Consider the following 26,952-nt stretch of genomic DNA (forward strand, 5'->3'; position numbering starts at 1 on the left):
CTGAGCTTGCTCTCTCATTATAAATTGATCCTTAAGTGAAACTGAGTATAAACAATGTTATTTTTTCAAAGTAAAGCTTTTATATTGAAAGACGACACAATGCGCATCATAAAGTTTAGGATTAAATAAAATGCTGACTTGTATCCCAGACTATGACATTTCCTATGTCCATGGGGTATCAAGTTCCTAGGTGAAGGGGGTGTTGGTGGCAGCAAGGCTCCTTCAGCTGCAACATTTTTCCGTCCACTTTGTGGAGATGCTCCGACCTCAGAGCCTAGGAACAAGACAGACATAATTCTAAGTTTATTCAGAAGTAACTATCAGAGCTACTTCTAAGAAAACTGTGGGCGAGTTACACAAATAACTTCCTAAACTCGAATTGTAAAAGACAGCACGTGGCCCTAAAACTCACTGCTGTATGCATACGGATATTTAGAAAAACTGTATTTGATTTCTGTTGCACAAGATAAAAAGAAGTTCTTAAATTTGCTGCATTAGCCGCATTGACATTAAACATGTCCTATTGATTTCTGCATTTTGAAACTCCTATCTTCAACCACTTCAGATATAGATCAAAAATAATGTACGTCTTTGGAAATATATTATTCTGTAATGAGGTTTCGATGAAGCTGTTCTGTCTAGACAGAGTAAAGCATAAGTATTTAATAATTCTTCACTCCAAATGACCCTACCAAGCTAGTGCAACAATACATACAAGAACCTAAACACCTGACCCAATTCCTTGAAAAAAATCTCTTTAGAGAACACACTAGATTTTTTATTACCAGTATACAGTGTTTACAATTCCCAACTCTTTACTATCCTCAGGCAGGTATCTTCCATATTCACAACTCAATAAAGTATTTGATCACCTGAAGTCTTCTCATATTTATTAAGCATTTACCTACTAAATCTTCTCTGGAAGCAGCAGAATGTGGGGTGCTGGTCCCTGGTTCTATCTTTAACGAAAGTCTGCATTAAAAAGTATTAAAAATTACTTTACGAGGAAAGAGAAGGATACAAGAGTACATTTTTGAAAACTAAAAGTTCTCTGATTTACAACTGAAAGCTTCTCGTTTCTATAATTGCAAGAAACATGATGAAGTTAATACAAAACTTGCACAGTTACTATCTTTAGTACCTAGTATTCCCAACCATTCTTTTTCTCGAGTGAAAAAAACTACTGCTGCAGCAGGGTCCAGGGTTCAGAAAAATCACATGCTAAGGCACAGCACAGTAAATAAGTCTATTGCTTTGGATCACAGGGAGCAGGACAAGCTTGCAATATTATGCTAGGGGAGGACCAGATTGCAACCAAACCCTGGCTACAGAATAGCACTACAGCATCTTCTGCCCCAGGAAACCAGGCAGCTGCCAGCAGCCATGGGCAGCAATACAGGGTTGCAGCCAAACAGCCACCAGTTGCCCTCCCCTCTCTCTAAGCAAAAGCTCACTATGAGCTGCCAACCAACCGGGGCAGAGTCGCACTGTGGAAGGAGCGAAGGAAGAGGCCACAGGTCTGCATTGGCACCAGCCTCTGGGGAACATGCAGCCACACATGAGCTGGGGCCACACTGCCCAGGGACCACCAGCAGTTACACGGGACTCTGAAATTACCTCTACCCTAGCATAACAAGGCTAAAGACCAAGCAACATGGCAAAATATTTACATTTACTGTATTTTGTATTTTGAACTTTCTGTGAAGTAATAAAAGCGTGTGCACAAATGTGCACAGTCAAACCTTTCGTTGCCATTACTAGTCTAAAAAAACCAAAATCTTTCTTTGGGATTTTGGAAAATATATGATCAACTTGACTGGGTCAATCATTCTAGCCTTCTCTAAGACAGTTCAGTACTTTTCATTGGTGAGCAATCCATCCCCTTGCAATACTAACAGAGATAACCAGAGAACGCCAAAAAAAGATCGAGTGCCTTGTAACTCAAACTGCAGACCTAGAATCTTTGAAATTAGCAAGTTTAGAAAAGCTTCTACTTAATGGTTAGAAGAAAAAGCCTAATATTTGACAGCTCCTCTCCCTCTAATTCCCAGTTTAGTATAGATTCATGACAACTTTAAACTTTCATTTTCTTAAATATAATTCCTTAGCAAGAGAAAACAGGAATTCAAGTCACAATGATGGTTGTCTAACCTCAGCCTTTTCACAGATGCCTTATGAGAGAAAAAGTGTTTTCTAATGCTAATAATGTTTTTTCAAAATATACTCTGCCTCCATCCATATTTCAGTCTGGGGACATGTGTAACTCACAGGTGTAAAATCAGACTCTTAATAGTAGTCCTGGCCATTGCATTATAAGCAACTGTCTCCGTTTTCCAGCTACCAAAACTGGGGTCGTATAGGCTAAATTGACTGTAGCTCCTTCAGCGATACAACTCCCACTACCATAGAGTCCCGACTAATGAAGGAAAGTGGATTGTGGAATTCATAAAGACTACATACCACAAAGAACCAGACACTGCAGTTAAGTTACTTTATTTTTCTTCATCAAGTGTTTAACCACAGAGCTTTACTCTGAGATAAGCAAGCAGTACTTCCAAAGGCAGGCTATAGAACGTTTCAGCAAAAAGTTAAAACTAGATGCTTGCACACTAATGTCGAGACAGTGCTCCAAAGAACAACCAACCCACCTTAAAGACTATAACACTTGGAGAAGCCAGGTGTTCGAGCCCTTATTAACTGTCCCTTGACACAAACTGAAGGGTGCCTATTTGTTGCCATCTAGTAAAGTCTAATTACGGCTATTAAATGGTAAGCCATTTATAAATTGTTTTTACAAGAGATAATCTGTTCCTTCAGTGTGCCTCCCCCGCCCACCATAGAAAACAGCTACACAAGCAACCAATTCAACACACCCGCAGGGACAAACTTCCAGGGTGGGCAGGACAGGAATGGGTGGGAACCTCCTTGAGCAAGTCAGCCAGGGAACAGAAACTTTCCTCATGTGCAACAGATTTGCTTTAGCCAGCTCCCTATCCTCTGGGTTTGTTCCTGTCTCTTATCAGACTTGTCCAGCCCTCGGTTTTACTGAATGCCAAATCCCTAAATATAATAACCTTCTAACTCGGGAAGCAGAACCCTCTGTTTGGGGTGCTATAAGGGGAGGCAAACAACACTTTGCTTTTCAAATTCAAGCGTTTACATCTGATTCACCCTGTGAACCTTACTCAAAGGATAAAAATTTAAAATGAGGACTTGAGAAAGCAGAAATTCCAAGTCCTCCTTGGTAAGACCTTAGGACCAGATGCACAGATGCACTGTTCTGATGGAAAAAAAATGACACAAAACAGATCTGACAATGAGATCCACATCTTACTCTCTAGAGAGTCTTCCAGAACAAACACTCAGGTCTGCAGATTAAGTACATCCAACAGACCAAACATACCTGAAGCCAGTTCTTGATGCAGATGTAGAAGAGAAAGGAAACACACCATTTATCATGTTGAAAATAATTCTTTCTGAGCATAGGACCCTGCTACAACCTTTCTGGTTGCAATAGATGCACCCGAGATTCAAACTCTTGTTGCAAATGGAAACAAAGTGACAGGTTGTTTGTTACTTCTAAAGAATTAGTCAGTTACAACATTTCATACTTACTTGTAATTGTCATCTTCTACAAACTTTTGTAGCTCTTCTATGTACTGAACTGAGTTCAGATATTTTTGGACATGAGGCAACAGAGGAATATCTGGAGAACAAATTACATCCATTAGCCCTGTACCACTCATAGGTAAGTGAAGTATTTTCTGGAATGTATTTATACAGAACCAGACCCCTTACCTTTTCCACATGAGACAGAAGTACAAGCTACAATCCATACTGATGTTGAAATATTTATTTATTTTTAAATCCTTCATACCCATTACCATGCACCGAGCTGACATTCCCTACATCCACAGGGCTGCTACAACACTTTGGGCCGCTCTGCTTATCACAGCACGTGGAAGAGAAGAAAGCGGGAATCTCTGGTCAATCTAAAGATCCAAACCTGGAAACTGGAGCACTGTGTCAGAGCAGATTTTCCCTCACGGCCCAAGTTTTCATTATATTTTGCTTTTAGTGAAAGCACAATTCAGGGCTAGTATCACATTCCATTGCTAACGGTCAGTCTGTACCATAAAATGTAACCTTATAACTTTACTAGAAGAGAAAGCGGAATTGGATTGTGAGGGAGACCACCTCTGAAGGAAAAAAATTTTCTATGAACAGCACTATAAACGTGCAATAGACAAGTTTTATGTATTTTACCATCTCCAGTAAAAGCATACTCCAAAAGCAATCATACTATTTTTAGGACCATAGTTATAAAAATAAAATGTATATAAATTTATAATTTACTAGCTTTTGTTAAGTTTGAAGATTGTATTTCACATTTTCATCAGAAAGAAAACACTGCAAGAGGTGAGCTGTAAGAAAAGGAAAATTTTATTTTATCTCTTCATACTGATGCTCCAACAACCTACAATACCAGAATAAAGTTTTAGACTCTGAGGGGACAGAGCGGTGGAGGGAGGGTGGTAACAGCACACAAATGGATCAGGCCTTATTAAGACAGTATTATGGAAGACAAATATTAACACTTTAGAAGTTACTCTTCAATACTACAAAATCAACATGCTAGCTTACCATATTCACAGGACTGCTGTAAATCTGAGATGATTCGAAGTATGTTGTTCATTAAATTTGTTCTTTGCTCACTTTCCAGAATGCTCCCTGTTGATGGGTATGCAGAATCAATATATGTCAAGTCTGAGAGGTAAATACCTGAAAACATTAGAATGAAGAATTTTTTAGTCTCACACTTAACAGAAAATTAAAAAAAAAAACAGTACTTTGGAGAATTATTTCTTTTCTTGACTAATGGACATAGAGATTGATGACAGCATTACTTCACTGTGTTATTTTTGATGTATTTGGAAAATAATCTCTAAAAGATGTTCAAGAACCTCTGCACTTCAGAGAAAAACAGTAACTATATCTGGACTTACAGGAAAGTATACCACCATACCACCACTGTCTGGGATTCAGTTTGAATCACTTCACCCTCAATTTTGTCAACCCTGTCTTACCTGTATTTGCAGATGCCATGTTACATATCCAGCTAGGTTTTTGAGTGCAAACCCTTCGTTCTGCACACAACAAATCAGAACGGGAGATGGAGAGGGTCTTTTTCTCATGCATCATACCAAACATGTGCAATATGACTTTGTCTTTGACAGTATCGCAATTTCTAAATCTAAAAGCAATTATGAGGGTATGCACAGCTGCTCATGATCTTGATCTTCTGTCAAACTACCAATTCACCATTCTCTTGACAAATATGAAGCATATTAAACATAAAACGCTAAAATACATAAATACTAATAAATTTATGAAGTTGCCTATTGCTCCAACTCAGCACATTTCAAAAACCACAACAAAAACAGACAGAAAAAAAATCTTTGTAATGTCAACATAAATAGAAATTGAGAAAAAAACTCAATTCGTAGCAACATGAGAAGTGATATGCACACAAAAAGTGCATTTAGACTGAACTGTAGCACAAATTCTGCTGTTTTTATTAGCTTTAACAGCTAAAATTCCACAGGCTTAGATTCACCTCTTCAAGTCTTCTACCTGTTTCTTTCCATCACCGCTGTCTTACTATTCTGCCAGTCTTTTTGTCATATGGAGAACAGAGAGGAAAGCTCTCTTCCTTGAATATTATTGCTGCAAATAAACTGCTCATTTTAATTCGAATTCTATTAATTTCCAAAACTTTACCCAAAGTCTGATCATTTCCTGTCTCAAACAAAGCATCTCTCAACCAACTTCACCATTACAAAAGGAAAAGCTCCTCTTCTCCTTCATCCTCCACAATATGAAAGCCCTACATAACTTAAAACATCCAAACTTACCTAGTATTTTCTAGAAGCTGTTACTGAAGTAACCTGGAATTTCTAAAATTATATTTTTCTTACCTCAGACTTTTATAACCAAAGTCATAACAAGAAGTTTGGCTTTACAGGTGGAAGAATATTAATACAACCTCACTAGAACAGCAGTTGTGTTTGTATAGCACCTAGCCAGTAGGTTCTTCAGTCCCGAGTTGGGGAAACTCTGGGCACCACTCCAAAGTCAACACATACATGCATGGGTGCACACACACACACAGAAACAAATTAAAATACTTGTGGTTGAATGGTGGCACAAAAAAAGTGAATAGAAAGGTATTACACATGACCTAACATACTACTAAATTTTTCGATCTTGTGTTCTACTAGAAGTAGTTTGTTATAAAATAGAAAGGATGATCAGAAAAGTGTTATTCACACTTATATTCTAATGCTACCTGAACTATGTAAGTTGTCCTTAGCCTAACTTTGCTAAGCAATGTCCAAACAGGCATTAAAAAAAAAAAAAAAAACCCAATCCCACTCAATCTTCCACAGAAAATCATGCTTATTATTGATAATGAAATTCATTATGAACAAGACCCTGCAATATTACACAAAATTTTATAAATTTGCAGGATTATCCTTCTGAATAACTTCTAAAGTAGTACCTTTTTTCTTGTAGCCAAGACAAGACTTTTGTCGACAGCTGTTCTCTAAAATTCATTATTTCATGCATCTTTATAAAATCTAAAACAACGTTAAAAGACTACAAAGGTAATTCTTCCAAATGCAGCTGTTTTCAGTTTCTTTGGAAAAAAAAAAAAAAAAAGATCAAGGAAAACAAAAGGGATGCGCTTAAGCACTGCCTGAATACTGACAGAACTAAAAGCAGTATTCTGCATTTCCTTTAAGGTACGATCTCTGTGACTTTTGCTACTTTTTACACTAATCAGATCTTATTGAATATTCTGATACCTACCCAAAACCATCACGTGCAGTTTTAATGTTTTCCACATGTATCAGGGGCTTTGAGTTTAACAACTAGAACTGTTTCTTATTAAGCAAATGTCAAGAATTGAACATGACGTTCGGCCGAACAGTCGTCAAGCCTATGAACAGTTCATTTTTCCTGTTGTATCCAGTCAGGCTGCCTTTTTATTCCCGGCAACACAAATCAAGATGCATCAGTCTGAAAGAATCTTTCTTCTAAATGAAGCCCGGTACTGTAATAACTTGAAAGACATCTTTAGGCTCCGTAGTAAAAATGTTTGATTTGCAATTGCCTGCTGAACTCGGGCACAGCCTGTTGCCATCTGGTACCCTCCCTCTGAGGGGCAAACAACCTTTCCTTGTTCCCAGCCGTGCTGCCTCCCTACCCCCTCCGTCGCTGGCGGGTCCGGATAGGAAATCCGAAGGAGGAGTTTTGCAGGCTCGCAGTGACATCATCGGGGAGCTGAACGCCCAAGTGCTGTGCGCTCGTTTAAAAAAACCTGTCCAAAGGGGATGTACATGGAATCTGGGTCAGCTGTAGCTGGTTAGTGCACTTCTGCGTGTGAGTGTGAAACACTGCATCCTCTTCGCTGGAAGAAAATACACTGGCATATTAATTGTTTTGTAAAAACGATGTAGTTAGCTTGGTTATCGCACGGAGAAACCCAATTCCTCAATGCAGCTTGGATCTAACAGAGAAAGACAAAAGCAGTTTTCAACTGCAACTGCAGATTAACAGCCCACAACATCGGGTAGCATAAGAAAACGCCAAGTTGGTCTCTGGATTTTGCATCTACTACAGAAGCAACGCAGCTGCACAATTTTCTTCTTGGTAAGTTTTGAAGTCATTCTTACTTGCAAGCTTCATTTTGAACCATTTGCAAATTCTATGTGCATCTATCATCTGCACACATCCGTGTGCAGACCCAACTCTCTGCCTAACAACTATCTGATAGTCTAAAATACAAAACTCACTCTTATGGCATTTGGCAGACTCTGGGAACTTGGAAAGAATTAAAGACAACTGGCCTAAGAGCAGAAACTAGCTCATTTTGTTTGTGAAGATGAACAAGCTTTAGCAGTTTAGCTGTAAAGCTTCTGTAGATTGTACTATACACAGTTACAGAAAATTAACATTGCCAGATTCTTTGCTAAGCATATTATTTGGTATTGTGAACACAGCAATAATTCTGATCCTACCACCAAGCAAAAGCCAAAATTCCTCTTGATTTCAGGGAAACTAGGATTTTACTCAAAATCAGAGCATAGACCTAACATTACTAGAACTAGGAAATGGATACCTCACTAAAACCACCGTAAAAAAATCCCAAGTAAATCAACGCACACCTCTTAGTTAATTTTTAGCATATCTTTTCAACTAATTTTTAATAGGGACTTCTCAGATCAAAATCTTCAAAAGTAGCCTGAGCTGTACAACCAAAACACCCGTCATCATATAAACATTCAGAAAATAATTCTATTTGTATCACAGGCAATTGTGCAGTTGAAAATCCAAAGAAATTACTGGAGCAGATGCTAACCCCTTCCTTCAGCAATTTGGGGAATAATAGGGAAGTTAACTGTACCTTAATTTAGCAGCAGTGTTCCTAAATAGATTTATAAAGATGAACTTTAAAACAATGAGCATTCATAGTTGAATTTTTGGTTAAAGTACAAACCAAGCAATGCATGTGTTTCATGAACATGAAATGCAGCACACAAAGCAACAGTGTGCTAAGTGGAAAATAAAGTTTTTGTTACAGCTCTTTGGAGGCAGGGGGAGGGGGGGAAGGATGCAGTTGCGAGCCAAAGACTAAAAACCAGAAAGCTTTTCAAAAAACTCACAAAACAGTACAGAGAAAAACCTCCCAGAAGTTAAAACAAATTTCTACTGTTTGCCTTTTTTCATGCTGTCTTTGAAATAAAAATACAGTAAATAATCCAAAACAATGCAAAAGAATAGAAGTTACATGTTTGTATTAAACTCTCAGAAATGTGTGCAAAATAAAAGAAAATGAAGGGGTGATTCTAAAGAGAGAGAAAGTGTTACAGAAAGCAAGCTTAATTAAAATTTAGTAGCTATGGAATGAAACGACCCCTGAAGCAGTCTTAACAGAAAAATGGATCCTTTCCAAGTTCTTAAGCATTTTTTTAAGCTATCCTTTTTGCTTCTCTCCAAATTTAAAGAGAATAATCTAAACAAACAGAAAAAAAAAGAACTTTTGAAATCTACTTTGTGTGCTTTGAACACCAGGCTCCACTCATTCATCATTATCCAAGCTTTTGCTGAGCACTGCTTAGAATAATTCCTAAATCTTTGACAAAAGAAAACAGCTGAGTCAATAACTTTAAAGCAAAAAATAAGTCTGCAAGAATTTAACTCCTTCTCCTTTGCTGTCTTCTAACTTGAGTTCAAATTTTGAAATGATAATTTTAAATAAACAATGGACTAACGTTACAGTGTTGCCAAAAGACAGCTCTGAAGCATAAGAGAAAAACATTCCATTTAAATTTTACATGAATTTCAGTCACAGTAAAGAAATCTTGAATTTTGCAACTTTCATTATTGTTTTCACTATCATTTTACAAGTTTTAGTTTGTTGTTCACAACATACTCTATCTAGTCCTTGAAATTTATACACCAATGAAGCAAACTTCTTATAGCAAACATTGCCAAATGCTTAATATCTTCAATATCCATCTGATAGGGCATTCTAGATCACCTAAATAACACATTTCTGAACACAAGATGCCTCAGTGTGTTGTGCCTGCTTGTTAAAATGTTGCAAACAAACATAATTGGTTCAAAAAAATTAAAAGAACCTCCAGCTGCCAAAAAACTAAGCATTGCATAAAAATAACTTCATAAAAACTCTGAAAGAGTTAAGATATTTTACTGTATTTTCAGAACGTCTAAGACGAGCTTTACAGAACTCTTCTGCAGAGAGAATTTGTAAGAGTCTGTCAGTTTATGGAGGACACATTTTTCAATGACTACTTCAAAAGCACTTGAAGATTTTTAGATTTCTTTTCCTAAAAGAAATCAGATTCCTGTTACTATCAGAGAAGTAGCATTCTGTGGCTCAATACATTGTACAGCCGACCAAAAAAATCAAATCTGTATTATTCCTGGTTTCTAGTCAATACAAACAGAAGTAATCCTGTTACTTTACCAAAAACAGAGTGACTTTTTGGAAAAAGGCTTGTTTATACAGGGAAAAGTAATTCACAGAAGTACGCAGATACTGTATCATCAAAACTCCTTGCAAACGTTTCTCTCCTATAGCAGGACTGCTTCCCCAGCCCAGTTCAAGTTCTGATGCTACGGACACTGTCTGACCAGATATCATGTTTACGGATATCATGGAAGCATCTTTATTCTCAGTAGTATCATTTATTTCTGTTTTTAAAAAGTGGCTATTCCTCTTCCTGTTGCATGCATTTAGAAACACAGGCATATATAAGAGGGCAATGTCAGTATTTATCATTTGACTTAATAAGTATTCTGGATAAAAATACATACTGAGACCATGCACTGAGATCCAAGACCACCAGATAGAAGCAGTCTGTCAGCTCAAAAAGAACAGAATTTCTAGTCTGCGCTGCAGGGCTCCGAATTCTACATCTTGACCTGACAGTCACAGCATTTCAACAAGTACTTTTCTATTTAGACAGTTAAAATATGTCATACTATTTTTTTGGGTAATATACCCCAAGCTGTAATAGTTTCCCCGTGAAAGTTAAAATGCTAAAGCTTCACTTTGCTCTCAAGTGGAATTTTGTTCCTTATTGCCAATTAAGTATGGCTTTTTAAAATAACATATCAGAGTAATTTTGGAAATAGATTTTTTTTTTTGGCATGAGGATCAGTGAAAAGAAACAAGAAAAAAGGAAAAGGAACAGTATTAAGCTCGAAATGTTATTGAAGTCCTACCACAACTTGAATATTTTTGACATAATCATTATGAGGTTTATTGCGCTGACACGAGCAGTTCTAAATTTTCTTCTGCAGATGCAATAAAGCATCAACACGCCAGAACACGTGTAATACCACCTCCTCAGACATATGAGGGACAAAACTGAGGGACAAAGAAACATGGCAGAACCAACTAAGTAAAGGGATCGTGTCTGCTAATTTCAAAGACATGACAGCTCACGTTAAGTTAGGTATTGCATTTTAGAGTAACAGTATCTGCAGTCACTTTTTCCTCTTGTTTATTTGTCAAGGCCCGCGTTTAGGTTCTTCACCAGTACCACCACAAGCAACTCTAACCTTGCATGGCAACTTTAGACTGTGGCTCTACGTGAAGTGATCCCTGAACCTCAGCCACTTCATCCCACAGCAGTTATGGCCCTTATTAAGGCATAAACAAATATTCAAAATGACCATATACAATTCATTAAAAGAAGTGTGGAAAGCAGACTGCAGCAGAATAGCTGATCAGACAAAGCTGCATTGCAACATGCCTGTTTTTGAAAGATTCATTTTTAGTTCTTGTGTGTTTGAAGGAAGTTAAATGTGCTCTTTTCTTCCCCCAGCCATTCCGTATTTAAACAACGGCACTGAAACTTTAACATCAACTACACATAGGTTATTAAGGAGCCACTGTACACTGCAAAAGCAGAAACACTAGAATACTGGACTTTCGCTAGCTTCACCCTTAATGTGTCAAGAAGTCACTTTCCTGCATCTGAAAACACTGCATGTAAAATACTGAAAAATAACTTAAAGAGGACCAAAAAGTTCCAAAGTCCAGACAATTCAGCTCCTCTTCGTTGAGCGCCACACACAGTCCCATTTCCCATGTTTGTAGCCACAATTCGTGTGAAAGCACAGTGTAATGAACTTCCAACTGAGCACTGCTCAACCATTATACTAAAGTCTGAAACTTGAGAAAATCAGGTGGTTAGTTCCACCAAGCGATGCTTATCCGATTTTTTTTTATACAGAGTGTACCTTTAGCAGTCTAATATTAACTAAAATTGTTTTTGAAAAAACTATTTACCTGTAGCAGCTCATACACCAGAACAGTTACTACATACTAACAATAAAATATACAGGCATAAGTATTTAAACATAAATGCATAATTCTCAAACTTCTGCGTATACCCAGTATTTATAGAGGGTAAGAAACAATTTTCAGTATGCATTAAGACCAAATGCTTTTTCTTCCTCCCAGAAGCACAACTTGTAACACAACTGCCAGCAAGACAAGTTATTTTTTAGACTACAATAGACTATTCGACCAAGATTCCTAGATCGAAGGGCCGACTGTACGTACAGCAGGCTTTGAAGGTGGTAACCACTGCACTTAATCAAAAACTAAAGATTAGATACGCTCATTCTGAAGCGGACTGGGTATCATTCGCAGCAATAACATTAAAGCCACTAACAGAACGGTGAGTAGCGACCGGCCACAAAAGCCACCGCAGCTCACGAGCTGGGCAGCCGAGGGGAAGGCAGCACTACTACGCCGCCTCTCCTTCGGGCAACTGTCTCAGGATTGCCAAATGCACTTGAACTTGAATTTGGCAGGGGCAGCATGAAAAGCATGAACTTTCTAGTTTTATTTGATTCCTCTTGGGAACCATACCGAGGCCTCTGCACAAGGCCTTGTACAACGGTACCAGTAGACTGGAAAGACAGATCAAGGACTGATATAAGACAGAGGAGAGTGATCCGCTTACAAGGTATCAGGCAAATAACACAGAAAAAATTTTTCCTGACTTGAATACTGCTGTTTGAAATCTTAAACATGTAAAAAGTAAGACAAAAACAAGTCTTAAAAATATTCAAGTTTTTCCTCACTGCATTTTAGTTTTTTCACACATTTTTTTTTTAAAACACTACTTTCAGAAAGGCAAATGACGCACTCCAGTGTGGTATTTATATTCATATTAACACACCTGAGACTTCAGTGTTATTTGGATTAGTGATCTCATAAAAGAAAAATGAGATCATAAAAGGATTAATGTTCTTATAAAGATGTCAGGAAGCAGAACGACAACAATTTAGAAACATTTGTCTCAGAAGTTAGCTAAGTAGACACACACGTATTGAGCAAACCACCGTATACGTTCTCTCCTCCACAAATTTAAGGGTACTCGAATGCATGATTTTAATCAATAAATACAACTATATTAGACTAGCCTAACACTAATACCAAAAGCAGGTTAGATATGTAATTTCATATTATAAGTCTGTATGTGTGCATGTACCTAGAGTAAACTTGAAAAATGTATGTATGTGCATAGATAGGTGAATAGATGGGTATATAGTGAATACATTTTATATACGTGTGCCCTTGTAAACCTAAATAAGCAGAAAGGCCAGATTAATCCAAATTACAAACATTCCAAATGATAAAAATTTTTAAGACTGTATCAACCACCTCTGTCTCCCTACTTTCATTCTATGAAGATATTCTGCAAGAACTGTAAGTTTTATAACCTCATGCTTTAGTTTGCACTGATTACAGATCTAAGCAAATTTATAACAGAAACAAAACACAACCTGAAAAGGAATGTCGTTTCTGGAAGCGTACTCATTACAAATGCCCTAATATAGCTAATATACAAATTTTCAGGGCTTGCTGCTCAAAATAGAAAGCTGTTCTTTGAAATGCTATCTGATGGACTAACTCCACATAGCAGATTCCACCGTCCAGTCTACATCCACATGGCACGGCAAACCCCCATCAGATTAGATAGTTTGGCCTTAGTTATAGCCCAAATGCAAGGAAGTGTTTTCCTCCAGAACAGTGCTTGATATAATGAAATCTGAAATTATTTTACCTTTGATCTGTTCAATAGTCTCTTCTGAAAGTCATCACCCTTGCTTGAAAATGAAGATATTTAAAAGGACTTTGGGTGTACTACTGTTCCTCCTGTTGTCTATTGGACGTTGTACAGAACGCTCGAAGTTTAATAAAACATCCCAACGGAGGCACCCTCGTTCAGCAGATAGCGGAGAGGAAGGAAAGAAATGTGGTTACACATTCTTGGTCCCAGAACAAAAAATTACAGGGCCAATTTGTGTGAATACCAATGGACCGAGTACTGGTAACAGAAAAGATGAAGTCACAAGAATGGACATAGAAAACTTGAAGGACGTGTTGTCCAAGCAAAAGCGTGAGATTGATATATTGCAATTGGTGGTGGATGTGGATGGAAACATTGTGAATGAAGTAAAATTACTGAGGAAAGAAAGTCGTAATATGAACTCTCGGGTCACTCAACTCTACATGCAACTCTTGCACGAGATAATTAGAAAGCGTGATAACTCACTTGAGCTTTCCCAGCTGGAAAACAAAGTCCTTAATGTTACAACAGAAATGTTGAAGATAGCTACAAAATACAAGGAGCTTGAAGTAAAGTATGCAGCGCTAACTGATCTTGTAAATAACCAGTCTGTGACTATCTCTCTATTGGAAGAGCAGTGCTTGAGAATCTTCTCCCGACAGGACACCCATGGGTCTCCACCTCTTGTTCAAGTGGTGCCACAGCACATTCCCAACGGCCAGCCATATCCTCCCGTTCTTTTGGGAGGTAATGAGATACAGCGAGACCCAGGTTATCCTAGAGACAGAGATGTAAGACCACCACCTGATCCAGCTACTTCTCCTACAAAAAGTCCTTTCAGAGTTCCACCATTAGCTTTAATTAACGAAGGTGAGTTACCTATCTCTACTTATCTAACCTGAGATTTCTTCTTTCAGAAAGACTCTCTAGACCATGTAACTAGAATGAGGAATAAAAGTACCTGGCACAGCTAGCTCTTTCTCCCAATTGTGATTTTCTCCCCCTACTCTCCCAAAGAAAGCATCAGGTTTAATTTCCCCAAAGAGTCTACTCTTAAGCTATTGTTGCAGAATTTCTAACTTTCATCTGCAAGTTACTGGGTTTTTGCATATTACAACTCCAACGGCTGAGGTGGATTTATGGAAATGAACATTCAGTTTTAGAGTTTCTTTGAAGATGCCTATTAGTTATATGTTACAGCATTTGGCAAAAGTGAATGCAAAAGCAGCTAATTCATATTAAATTAAAATAATTTTAAATAGTTGCCTGCATTTGCCTGAAGTAATTCATGTTACAAGAATTGTAGTCTTACTCTAAACTGTTTTAAAATAGAGACCTAAACCCACCAACACAATGATGCAAGGAGGATTTTTTGGTTTTTGCTTTAAATTGTTGGTTGAAATACTAAAGAGAACAAAGTAAGTTTGAATGGGTAATTCAGTAACAGATGATCCAATCAGATACAGTCAACTTTGAAAATTTAAAACAAGTAACTACATTCTCAGTAATTTGATATTGGCAGGGGAAGTGAGTTAAACTAATACCATAAATACTATGGAAATACATTCAGAATACTATATCACATTCTCAAGAGTTGCACTTTTCAGGTCATTGCACAGATTCATTTAGCACTAGAAATAAAACTAGTGATGAGGAGAAAATGTCTTTCCAAGTTAAACTCCCTGATCAAATCCCTGAATGCTATCATGATTCTCAAGTCTGACAGAACTATAACTTGTTTTTCTGAATCCTTAGATTTATCACATTTTCCTCAGGCAATCATCTCTGCTCTTGCTTTTGTTAGATTACATAGCAAAAGCCTTCTATTTTTTAAATTGCCTTTAGTCATTTGAAAAGTCATCTTGGTTCCTGAGATGAAGACACAGTTATGACTGTTCTACAACATTACAGGCAACTAGCTGCCGATGTAAAGCAATTATTTTTATTCGGGGTCTGCAAAAAATTCAGGCACAAGCCCAACCAAAATGCCAGATGTCATGAGAATTTAAATCACACATCATGATACAAAGGAAACTACTAAAAATAAAAGCATTACGTTAATGTCTGGTCAGACAAAGTATAATTCTAAAAAACAGTGATTTCCTGTTTCCCAGGAAACTCATTCTTTAGAGTTTTGTTTAAAATACATTTTTTTCTCTCTTCATATGTTGGTTGTACATACACTAAAGCAATAGCACTACATTTTTCCCCTAAAGTATCCTCCACAGTTTTTGCTCCCTCTTCCCACTCCTTCGAGTTCAGATTTCGCATCCAAATTTGCAAGAAAACACAAGGGAATCTCAGGGAATTTTAACAATATTCAACTTCCTTTATTAATATTTAAGTCCTGACTTAGAGTTTAAGTAGTGGTTTTTGCGGTGTCTTGGGAAAACAAGAGTTGAGAATTACTGCAGCTGGCAGAGCAATCAATCATTAAAAACAAACACAATTTATCATAAACTGCAAGACAACACCTAGTTATCTCTGAGGTTTGAAATTAAGATAAACACGCTTAATGGAATACAGATGCAAAATGGTCTATGCTATTGAAAAATGAGGTTTCCGGTTAAAAGATAATGACTATTTATATAAATTATAAAGACATTAAATAAGACAAATGAAAATCAAAGTCCCCATTAGAAACCGGATTGTCTAAGACTTGATTATGACAGAACAACTGGATCAACAATTTAGGATATTTCTCCTATCGTTTTTGAAGAAATTTTACCTTACTTGCACACACCAGAAGTTTACAAAAGGCTCAAAATGCATCTTAAAAGTGTGCAACAACTTTTGTTGTACAACTCAAAAGATAGGGGGAACAGAAGGATGAGGTCTTGCAGCAGGAGAAGTATTTCAACTTGCATAAAAGTTGCTCTGAAACTTCAGGAAGACGTGTTCCTGTGCATGGAAAAATTATTTTCATAATTTTCTTAATCACTGGAATAATAGGCAATGTACAAAATCAGTGCCACTATGTTGCAAAATAACTGCAGGTAAAAAAAGGATACTTGAAAATTCCACACAGAGCCCACTCTGCTGCTAATATAGCTTATAACTTTTTTTTTTTTTTTTTTGGTAATGCCCAGTTTTATCTTGTAATTTTCCTTTACTGTTGTCCCCAAAATATTCTCTATATAGCTTAAAGTTAACAAGCCTGATTTCTAAACAATCTGCCTACGACAATCTTTGGCATCCTAAATTAGGATTCAGTCATTATTTACTAAGTTTCCAACTTCAAATATTGCATTACTTTTCCTCTCTACCATCTAGTTTATGTTAAAATACGATGCGCACCAAATCATTATAAGTGTAACAATTTTAGAAGAGAAATAGTTAACAGTCAGGTCACCTTCACAAAGAACCCTAAAAACCTAAAAGCCAGTTTCATCTCTAGGTCTGTGTGTCCAGACTGTTATAAAAGAGTAAATAATGCATTGAGATGCATATCTAAAGTTTTAACATGAGATCATTTTCAGTTTACTTCCTTGGATTTTAAAAAAAATAAAAATAAAAAAAGGAAATCTTAAAACTGTTACAAATCCTGAAATACTAGTGAGGATTAGTTCTGAAGAGACTCTTAAAACTAAACAGCCATGAGTTTTGATACTGTTGCCCTTGTGATTACAGCAGCACTCAAGTAACCGGGCAGAATTCAGTGCCGGGGGTGGGGGGGACAGACGGACAACGTTAGAGGACACACGACTGCATTTCTGTATCACTCCCGCACTGAAAGCTTGCCAGCCCGCTCCACGTGCTGCCCGCCGACGCGCCCGCAGCGTCGCAGTGCACGCACCGACCGCCGGGGCTGAGAAGCAGCAAGCCGACCCTCGCAGCTAGGCGATCTGGGATGTTAAGAGCTGTGTTTCCTGCTAATATTGCATTTATGAACGGCAACTACACAGACATCATAGCTAATCACATTTTAAATAGGAAAATTACACAGCTTTTTTTCTTTTTTAAAAAAATTAGTCAGTGTCCATTCAGACCAACACTGTGGGGAATCTTTCACAAGTGTCTGCATTTCCCATGAACAAGAATAAGAAGTGGATTAGTTCTTACACCACAAACTTAACACAATTACATGTAGTAAAGAGTTTGCTTTTGAAAAAATGTTTTAAGACTACAAATCAAAAGTTAGAATAAGGAAATTGAAAAAATCCCAACTTATGTTAAGCACAGACAAATCCAAACATCAAAAGGCAGACAAGTTACGGCCTGTGACCTGAATGCCAGCTGAATTTTGTAAGCGATCCGTCTGTTATATAAGCAGTTTAGTATATTTGTCTGCCTCTAAAGCTATTGAAAATCACCCCAATATCTGCTTGGGTCTGTCATGGAGAAGCAAGTCCATAATTCCTCCTCCAGAAGAAATCACGTCACATAATATCTAGCAGATCTATTGAGCTAACCTTAATATTCAGTCAATGCTATAAAACGATACTACTTTTTTTTCACTAATGCCATTATTGCTTTACAGTAATACTTCTAGAATGACCCATTTAGTTATACAGCATCTAAATTTACTTCAGGTAATACATGAAAAGGAACGAGACAGAACTAAGCCCAGGGAATTATATATTCACTGTATAAGCTCTGCAAGGTGCACAAGCTGCACAGAAATTCTGATTATGAACACAGGAAAAAGCACCCAAACCAAAAACTACCATACTACTTTCCCAAGTTATTATTCCATGCTTGCTTGCACATTGTAAGAGTGACAAAACCATCATCAAATATTGACAGTATAATACACAGCAGCACTTACAACAGTCTAGGCTGAGTGCCTGCCACGTTCATGGGGAGCACTGTCACAGCCAGCTCCGAGTTGTCACCCTCATTAGGCACATGAGCTGTTTTCACTCTAACACACTATCTTTTTAGGATTTCCCGTTGATTATGGATTTATGCAACTATCAGCGACTATCGATTTGCTTTTCTCATTGAACCTCAATTTGTGATGAGGGTCACTTGTACTCGAACTCTCCTTTACCTGAGGAATAATCACAACTGTCCTTATGCTTCCTTGCACATCAGCTTCTCTTGTGACTGATAAAGAGTTCTCTATGCTTTCAAGCAGGTTTGAAAAAAAAAAATCAGCCGTTAAATGTTAAATAGTCAGTAATTATTTTCAGATTTAGTGAGTTTGTATTTTCAAATACAGGCATCCACCACTAACAAGCCACCAGAACATAACCTGCTCTTCATTATTAAATAACTGATCTCTAATCAACTGCTTAAAAGTAACAGAAGTAACGACAGCTGGCATAAAATCTGTTCTAAAAGGTGGGAAAAATAAAAAATTTGAAAGGCAGACAAAGCAAAGCAAAGCGCTTAGAGGTATGTAAGCTGCATGCTTCTCAGAGTGGCTAGATGCTCTTCTGTAAATAGTGAGACAAGTTGCAAACCCAGTACGCACACGGCTAAAACAGAACCTTCAAGCAGGGCTGTCAGCAGCAACAGCGTCATTCTGGAACTGTAACCCTTAGAGGAAGCCAATGAGCTCTACTAGCTGCTCAGAAGACCCTTCTCCATTACATATGCACTTTCTTCACTAGTAGCCATCCACACATCGCACAAGGACAGCATTTGAAACATATATAGGTTTCTATCTACAGTTAATAGGGTTAACCGGGAAATGGGAAGGTACATAAAGGCAAAAAAGTTATGTAGCATAAAATATCCTATTTCACTAAATCCCATACCTGTAGACTTCGACAGTATGTCTCCTATAAAAACTCTCCATCTAAAATTGTGTATGTATTCAGATGTGTGGAGATTTGGTTTGGGGATTTTTTTTTAATTCAACTAATGTCAAAAGAATGCACTAGGGCAAAGAAGCAAATTTACATCAAACCTTCGTTAAATGGTACAGAAGAAAATAGTTAATTAAAAATCACAATGCATTTGAATATCAAAAGTCAGAGCAAGCATTTTTTAACATGGTATATAGTTACTTTAGTGTTGGTAAGTGAAATGTATTATCTGTTCAGTAAATTAATGTTTTTGTTAAAAATATATACAGGATATGAATGTATTTTAATATATAAGTACGCAATCTAAGACAATATTTTAGATCGTTTTCCATGGCAGTTTTATATTTAGTTATTATTGGCTTTTTATTACCTCCGAGTCTTTCACTGACGCACAAAATATTCAACAATTTATGTACTGCTTAGCCAAGCTGGAAAACTTACAGTACCTCTTTTCAAAAAGGTCCATTCAAAGATTGTCAACAAGCCAAAGAAGCTGGGTACTCCAATAGCGGGATTTATATGATCAAACCTGAAAATAGCAATGAACCAATGCAGTTATGGTGCGAGAACAGCTTGGATCCTGGAGGATGGGCAGTTATTCAGAAGAGGACAGATGGATCTGTCAACTTTTTCAGAAACTGGGACAGTTACAAGGTAAATTTGGGAATTCAAAGTCAGCAGCTTCATTTTGGTGCAGCCATGATTACATCATCTATTGCAATGAGGAGGGTGCTAACATTTCCAGTGCAGCTGCTCATTGCAAGTGTTTGTACTGAATGGTAAATACTGAAATGTTGAAAATAAAGCATTAATTGCTTAAGCTAGACAATTGAAGTGACTTGTACAGAACAGATATCATCAAGAATCTCTCAGAGGCAAACATATTTCAGCAGGAATGTCATATTTCACTCAAATGCACTACTTTGCATTAACTAACTTGCGCTCTGAAATATTCTGCATTTGTAATGCAGAACAGGGCTGTGGAGAGATGTTGTTCTAGAGAATGACTTGGAACTCATTGATTACAAAGCCTTAACTAAACACATGATTTCTATTACAACACTGAGAGCTACAGCACAGTACTTGAAAAGCTGAATTGTCTCCCCTATGACCAAGTAGTCTCAGCCACTGGAATTATTCATTGAAGCAGACTAACAGTTTTGCAGGATCAAGGCCTCAACTTAAGAATGTTCTTAATAATGAATTAAGGGAAATCACCTCCACCTTTAGAATTAATGTTGAAATCTCCTGAAGACACAGACAGGGCTGGTAAAAAAGAAACAGTCTTGTGCATGTATCCTGAGCTAAGCTCTGCTTTGCATAGTTTAACTTTGGAGTCCAAATTTCAGCAGGACTACTCGTGCGCTCAAAGTTATGTGTACGTTTAGCTTGCTTGCAGGCCTTTAGAGACATTTGGGATCACAGGACTAGCAGGCACCATATCTAAGGCAGCCACTGCATGCTGCTTTGGAATAATTACATGCTAGACGGGAAATGTGAAAAAAGTTTCTTTTTATATCATAACCATGCTTTGACCTCACACATATAGGACACAATTTTTTCCCTCTGATACTGTGATCGCTTTAAATGGATCCACAGTTACAATGTGCTTTGTAATCAGAGAGAACTGAGCTACATTTACATCTAACAATATCATATATACAAAGGCAATGACAAAAAGATTACCATATGGATTTTCACTTTTACATTCTTGAAATTTAAACATTTAAAAGGGTATTCTTAGTAACTGCTCAATCTTTACTTCTCTAAGTACAAACTCACTTATGTGATAAGGTAGTTAAGGAGTTTAGTTACTGCCTTATTTCAACTACCTAAAGGTGCACTTTTGTGAGCAACCTGGGAAAGTGAAGACTGCATCCCCGACAAAAGGGGCAGCCTATTCCTTTCTCCCTTGCCCACACTTCTACTTCTTTGCCGATCTGCGTGGCTGCCCAGCTACAGCATTGATGCAAGGGAAGCACTGCAAATGTGGCCAGGAGCCAGGAGAAAAGCAGCACTACCATTTTTGGCAGCAGCACGATCCTAGATCAACTTAAGCCACTCATTAAATGTCAGCTCAAGTTAGAAACCTAGACTATTTACTTACTGGAGAGAGAGACTCCCTCAAAGTGATTCAATCCAGGACATTAACAGCAGGCCCCACATAATCGATGGCCATAGAAAGGAGGGTAGGAAGATCTCAGAAACAACAAAACTTTAATAGATACCACTTATGTTGTTAGGTGATGTAAATACCTACTTCGGCTGTAACTCCAAAACACCCACAGTGGTTTTTCTCAGGAACAAGAGATAGCAGGCATAAAATATCACTTCAAGGGTACCATGCTGGTAGTCCACAATTCAACAGAAAAGTATCTTTAGATCTCACTTCTAATAAATCTAGTGAAGACTACAGACAAATTACCCAATTAAATCTATAGTAAAAACAGTATTTGGTATACGAAAGGCAACAATAGGTTATTCAGTTTGAACACCAAGATTGTTAATCTACATATATCTTTTCCACCCTAAACAATTTCACTATTCATACGTTCTTACAGATCCCGTTTAGTGTACCATGAAAAATACTGTTTCAACTCCCTATTCTCTATACTTTAAATAAGCAGAGGACGTCACAGAAAATAGACACGGCTATTTTTGCTGCCTGTACTGATTTTGGTAGTACCTTATATTGTGAGCAGTCCAACTGAGTAAATGGCTAGTGCAGCAGAATAAAAGCATTTAAATGCATGGAGTGAACAGTCATTCAGAAGCTTAAAAGACTTCCAGTACCCAAGTTCCCTTGGTTTATAATACTTCTGCTGATGAGTGTTTTGACAAACAAGACAGACTAAGCTAACATCACATTCTCATCTTTTGCGCAGAAAGGATTTGGAAACATTGACGGAGAGTACTGGCTGGGACTAGAAAATATTTACATGCTTACCAATCAGGATAATTACAGACTACTGATCGAATTAGAAGACTGGAGCAATAAGAAAGTCTATGCAGAATACAGCAGTTTCCGCCTGGAGCCGGAGAGTGAATTCTACAAGCTGCGCTTAGGAACGTACCAGGGCAACGCAGGCGACTCCATGATATGGCACAACGGAAAACAATTCACAACACTGGACAGAGACAGGGATATGTATACAGGTAAGGAAACTATTAGGTAGGGGAAAAGTGAATACAACAGATATCACTGTGGCGATACCACCTTTAATGAAAGAATACAATACACAAGCCACAGAAATTCCAATAAAAATTCTACAGAAAGATGCTTCAAACAGATAATGATAAAAATCTCACTGACAAGGCCCCCTTTAAGCTACTGCACAGTTCAGAAATTCAGATTCTATCATCTTCACTGCAGGTACCCCTTGAGTAAACTCTGTATTCAGTTAAATTATATCCTTACCACTTTCATGTGACTGAGGTCAGAGCACCATTCCGGGTGACGTCTCGGCGAGCAGTGCTGCGGCCACCTAACAGTAATCACCACTGACCAAATCTTCTGAATAGCACGAAAAGAGTTTCAGCTGTGTGCAGGTTTAGTTACACACCAATACTTGAAAAAAGGGCAGGTCCCTTTCTTTATTTCCTTCTCCTTATGAAGGGAGGCATCATCTAAAAGGGATATTCTGACCAAAACAGTTGTAATTACTAAACTTTTGTCTTTGCAAAACTGTGGCTACTTAGGACCATATCAAATGACGTAACTTCCATTTAAATATTTCTAAACAGTTCACAATTTAAGTTTCCTAAATGCCAGCTCATGGCAAGCACTGCTTGTAGTCCGAGAAAAGTCCACCTCCTTAGTTTTCAGCTGTCGCATTAAATCTGTAGTTAAAAAAAAAAAAAGCACACTAGGCACATCTGTATTGATCTCCTCTACTGGCAATGATACTACAGAATACTTAATTTAGGTAAAAGCAACAATTGATATGAGCACAAGAGGATCCAAAGTGCTTCAAACCTTCAAGAATAACACACAACACAGAAGAGTTAACCTATACTATTTCTCTTCCTAAATGCTGAAGTTTACCTATTTCTTTCTGTTCCACAGGCAACTGTGCTCATTTTCACAAAGGTGGTTGGTGGTATAACGCGTGTGCACATTCTAACCTTAACGGAGTGTGGTACAGAGGAGGCCACTACAGAAGCAAGTATCAGGACGGAATTTTTTGGGCAGAGTACCGGGGAGGTTCCTACTCCTTGAAAGCAGTTCAAATGATGATCAGACCTATAGACTGAGAATAAAAATCCCACAGCGCTCAAATGATTGAATAACCTTCAAGTGCTCGAGTTCCCCAAAAAATAAAATATTACACTTAAATGAGTGTTTTGCACAATCTGCTTCTGCAAAATGCAGGTCTACAATTGTTTTTTTCTTGTTATGCCCCTCCCCCCTTTTAAAACCCCTTTTCTTCTGTGAGAAACGGTATTTTTAAAACATACAGATTTGAGTAACTCAGAAGCAGGTGATTGTATTTGCAATGCATATTTACTTTGTTCTAATCCAACATGCATTACATAAACAGTCATTAAAGCTGGTAAAAGAAACTACAGATAGGACAAACTAAGTTTTCATTTAAAAAGATTAGCCTTTTCCAGGTCAACCGAATCCTTAAATATAGATACGTGAACTGGCATTGTCTCGCTTTAATGTGAAAATTGATTGGTTACTTAACAATTTATTTTAAAATTGTTAGGATTACTTTCAAAGAAAATTACATTACTGTTTAAGGAACTGAATACGTTCTAGCTTTGCCAGAGAGATATTTTGCAACAAGCAACTATTTCAAAATGAAGTGGTACATTAAATACAAAATATATAATTTCTTAATGGTGTAGAGAATTCCTTAAGATCCGCATATCCTACCTTCTGTAAAACACTTCAGTAAAACGTTCCTAAGATAATTGTAGAAAATGGTTGATAAATTTTAGAATAGCAAATTACTTCTCTACTTCTTACCTTCATATTCAAAACTACAACATAACATTCTATTTAAGCAAAAACATTTCTTGATACACCAAGCTCAGATGGCAAAAGAGTCATGACCTACCATTTACAGATCCCTCCACTGCTCCAAATTAGGAGTAATGAAAGCCAAACAAATGTTCAGCTATACTAAAAGAGCGATACTGTAAATATTTATAAAATGAACTTTTCCCTCTAAGACAGCTTTATAATGCTAGAGTAAAACATCCAGACTAGAAATTAGCTCTGAGTGTATTCTCCCTGTCCCCAAACTTGGGCTGCTCTCACGATATACAGATTTCCTTTCTCCTACAAACTTAATCATTATAACTTGCGTTATATAAAGTTTAAAAAAACCAAAGTCCCGACAACCTTCCAGAATTAGTATAAATAAAAAAGTAAAACATAGCACAAGGAGGCAAAATGAAGGATGAAAATCAATTTATGAGAAACACTACAGCTCTTACATATCTACGAACGGAATCCATTTCCCTCTCATCAATTAGGACTTCTAAAATATTAGTGTGGTTTGGTGTCATAACAGCAGTCACACAGGTTTTCCTTTCCAAAGGGACACGTATACAATTGATCCTCTAGCTTGAATTTTTGACTTTCTGGATATCAGTTTTCTGCAGAAATTAACATGTAATTGAAGAAATTAATTAGAAAGTAAATTTCCAACTTAAGTACAGGATACTGCAGTAAAAAAAAAGATACTTTATAACCTGAAGCACGAAATGTTCACTTTAAGCACCAGAGTGTCTGAAACTAAAGCTTTCTTCCTGGTTTATAAAGTTACTTAATAAATTGTACTTAGTCATACATCTTAATCTTTTATGCTCTATTACAAGAAAATTAAACACACCATTTTAAACTGCAGCTAATATATTTGTTTTACAATTCAAACGGTCCTTCAGGATTTTATTGAACTTTGGTCTCATTTAATCTAAGAAATCTTAGCAGCTAATCAAAAGAGGAATCAAATCTTGTTACACTTAAATGCACTAAAATTCATAGCCATGAAAAACACTGTTTCTAATTCAAGAGGGAAAACAACATTTTGGTTTCAAAATGTCTTCTCTGGACTAAATAAAGCCTCGTTGATATTATAAGGCTGTAAAGGTTGTAGTTAAATCTGTCAATGAGATCAGAGGCAATATATTTCAATATTTGAGAGGTAGAAGGGGGAAAACACAGAATTTGACTTAGCATATTCCTTTCTCAGACCCCAAGAATTTTAACTGAAACAAAAGCTTAAGATTACAACATTGCAGATGTTCTTCATTTGGACAATCTACAGCCTAATCTTTTTTCTATGTCAATGGGATAAAAGAGCACTTCAGGTAAATTTAAAAGCTGAAAAATATCCTCTGAAGCATTCCTTCAAGAAATACTTTTGACAGCTTTAGTTTTTTCAACCTATAGACTTCCTCTCCTTGGAAGAGAACTTACTTTTCCATAAAAATCTACCTTCTGCTACAGAAATGTTTTATTCAAACAGTCAGTTAAAAAAAAAAAATTCTACAAACCCCGGAACAAGTGAAATTAGCTTCCATTCAGCCTTTAAGTTAAATGTTATATATTTGACATCTAAAACAGGTAGTCTCTCCCAACTTAAAGTTACAAGATGAGGTTATCTAAACCTTATTATAAAACATACACGGTAAGCTCAGGCTGCACAAATGCTGGGCTCTAGAACGAAAGAATTCATTTTAAGTTGCCAGTTTAGGATTACAAGTATCACTTCTTATTGAGGCTGGTCCACAATATGTATGATAATTTATTATTTTCAAAAACTCATACTCTACCAAATTTCAACCTTTGGGTTGAGTTTTCTAATGACTTCTGAAATTCAGAGTTTTTGCCTCTGAAAAGTTTTTCAGAAGAGGCTGTAGCATCCCTCAAACTTAGCGCCCCTGAAATTCAGAAGCAGTCTTTGTGTCAGGATATAGCTTTCATCATTCCTGTGTTATCAATCACATCTAATCAAATTCCCTTGAAAAGTTTAATCTGTACTAAGATCTGACACACAGTTTGCACAAATATTTCTAAAGTCTACTTGCAAGCATTATCACTTCAGTCATATAGTGAATAGCTGACTATTCAACAGATAAATGTTTTAATAACCTGTTTTTAGCTTTCTCATTTTGGATACAACTCCTGAAAGACAGACATAAGAAACTGTATGTTACAAGACAGCACGCCTTCGTTAAAGTAAAGATCTTATTTCCAGAGACATGGCTCAATTGTTTCATTGTGCAATTTCAAGTTTGTCAGAATTAAGATGTTCTTTCAGTAAGGTCTTTTCATCCTGTGGCAAAACATAATTCACATTCATGTAATATTTTCCATTTGCTTTGGCTATTTTAGTTGGCAAGGTGACAACGCTGATGACTTGCACCAGATCAAGTAATGTGGGCCTAAGGCTGAACATCTGCACTGGTGTCACCCAGCTCTTAACATTCTTGTTTAAGTTACGAGTCCATGCATTTCTCTTCCTTGCCTTTCTGTAACTTTGGAATCCCATCTC

At 37.1% G+C, this 26,952-nt stretch overlaps 2 protein-coding genes across 11 annotated transcripts in view; one reads left to right on the top strand and one right to left on the bottom strand.

The window, feature by feature from the left end:
• The window catches only part of RALGPS2 (Ral GEF with PH domain and SH3 binding motif 2), a 119,176-nt gene that overhangs the window by 24,658 nt on the left and 67,566 nt on the right, over window positions 1-26,952 (bottom strand). For all 10 annotated transcript variants that reach the window (XM_062580924.1, XM_062580928.1, XM_062580927.1 and 7 more), the window contains 4 exons: window positions 4,645-4,782; window positions 3,616-3,706; window positions 905-972; window positions 139-274 (listed from right to left, as the gene is read on the bottom strand). In XM_062580924.1, the coding sequence (XP_062436908.1) occupies window positions 139-274; window positions 905-972; window positions 3,616-3,706; window positions 4,645-4,782 (433 nt within the window). The remainder of the gene's footprint in view (window positions 1-138; window positions 275-904; window positions 973-3,615; window positions 3,707-4,644; window positions 4,783-26,952) is intronic.
• Window positions 7,370-26,656, top strand: ANGPTL1 (angiopoietin like 1). Its single transcript, XM_062581612.1, has 5 exons — window positions 7,370-7,716; window positions 13,698-14,555; window positions 19,902-20,095; window positions 22,327-22,597; window positions 23,508-26,656. Exons 2-5 carry the CDS (start codon window positions 13,730-13,732, stop codon window positions 23,693-23,695), a joined length of 1,479 nt encoding a protein of 492 aa, XP_062437596.1. The 5' UTR covers window positions 7,370-7,716; window positions 13,698-13,729; the 3' UTR covers window positions 23,696-26,656.

This window comes from Rhea pennata, chromosome 8 (genome assembly GCF_028389875.1).
Source record: "Rhea pennata isolate bPtePen1 chromosome 8, bPtePen1.pri, whole genome shotgun sequence".
In the NCBI taxonomy this organism is placed as follows: domain Eukaryota; kingdom Metazoa; phylum Chordata; class Aves; order Rheiformes; family Rheidae; genus Rhea; species Rhea pennata.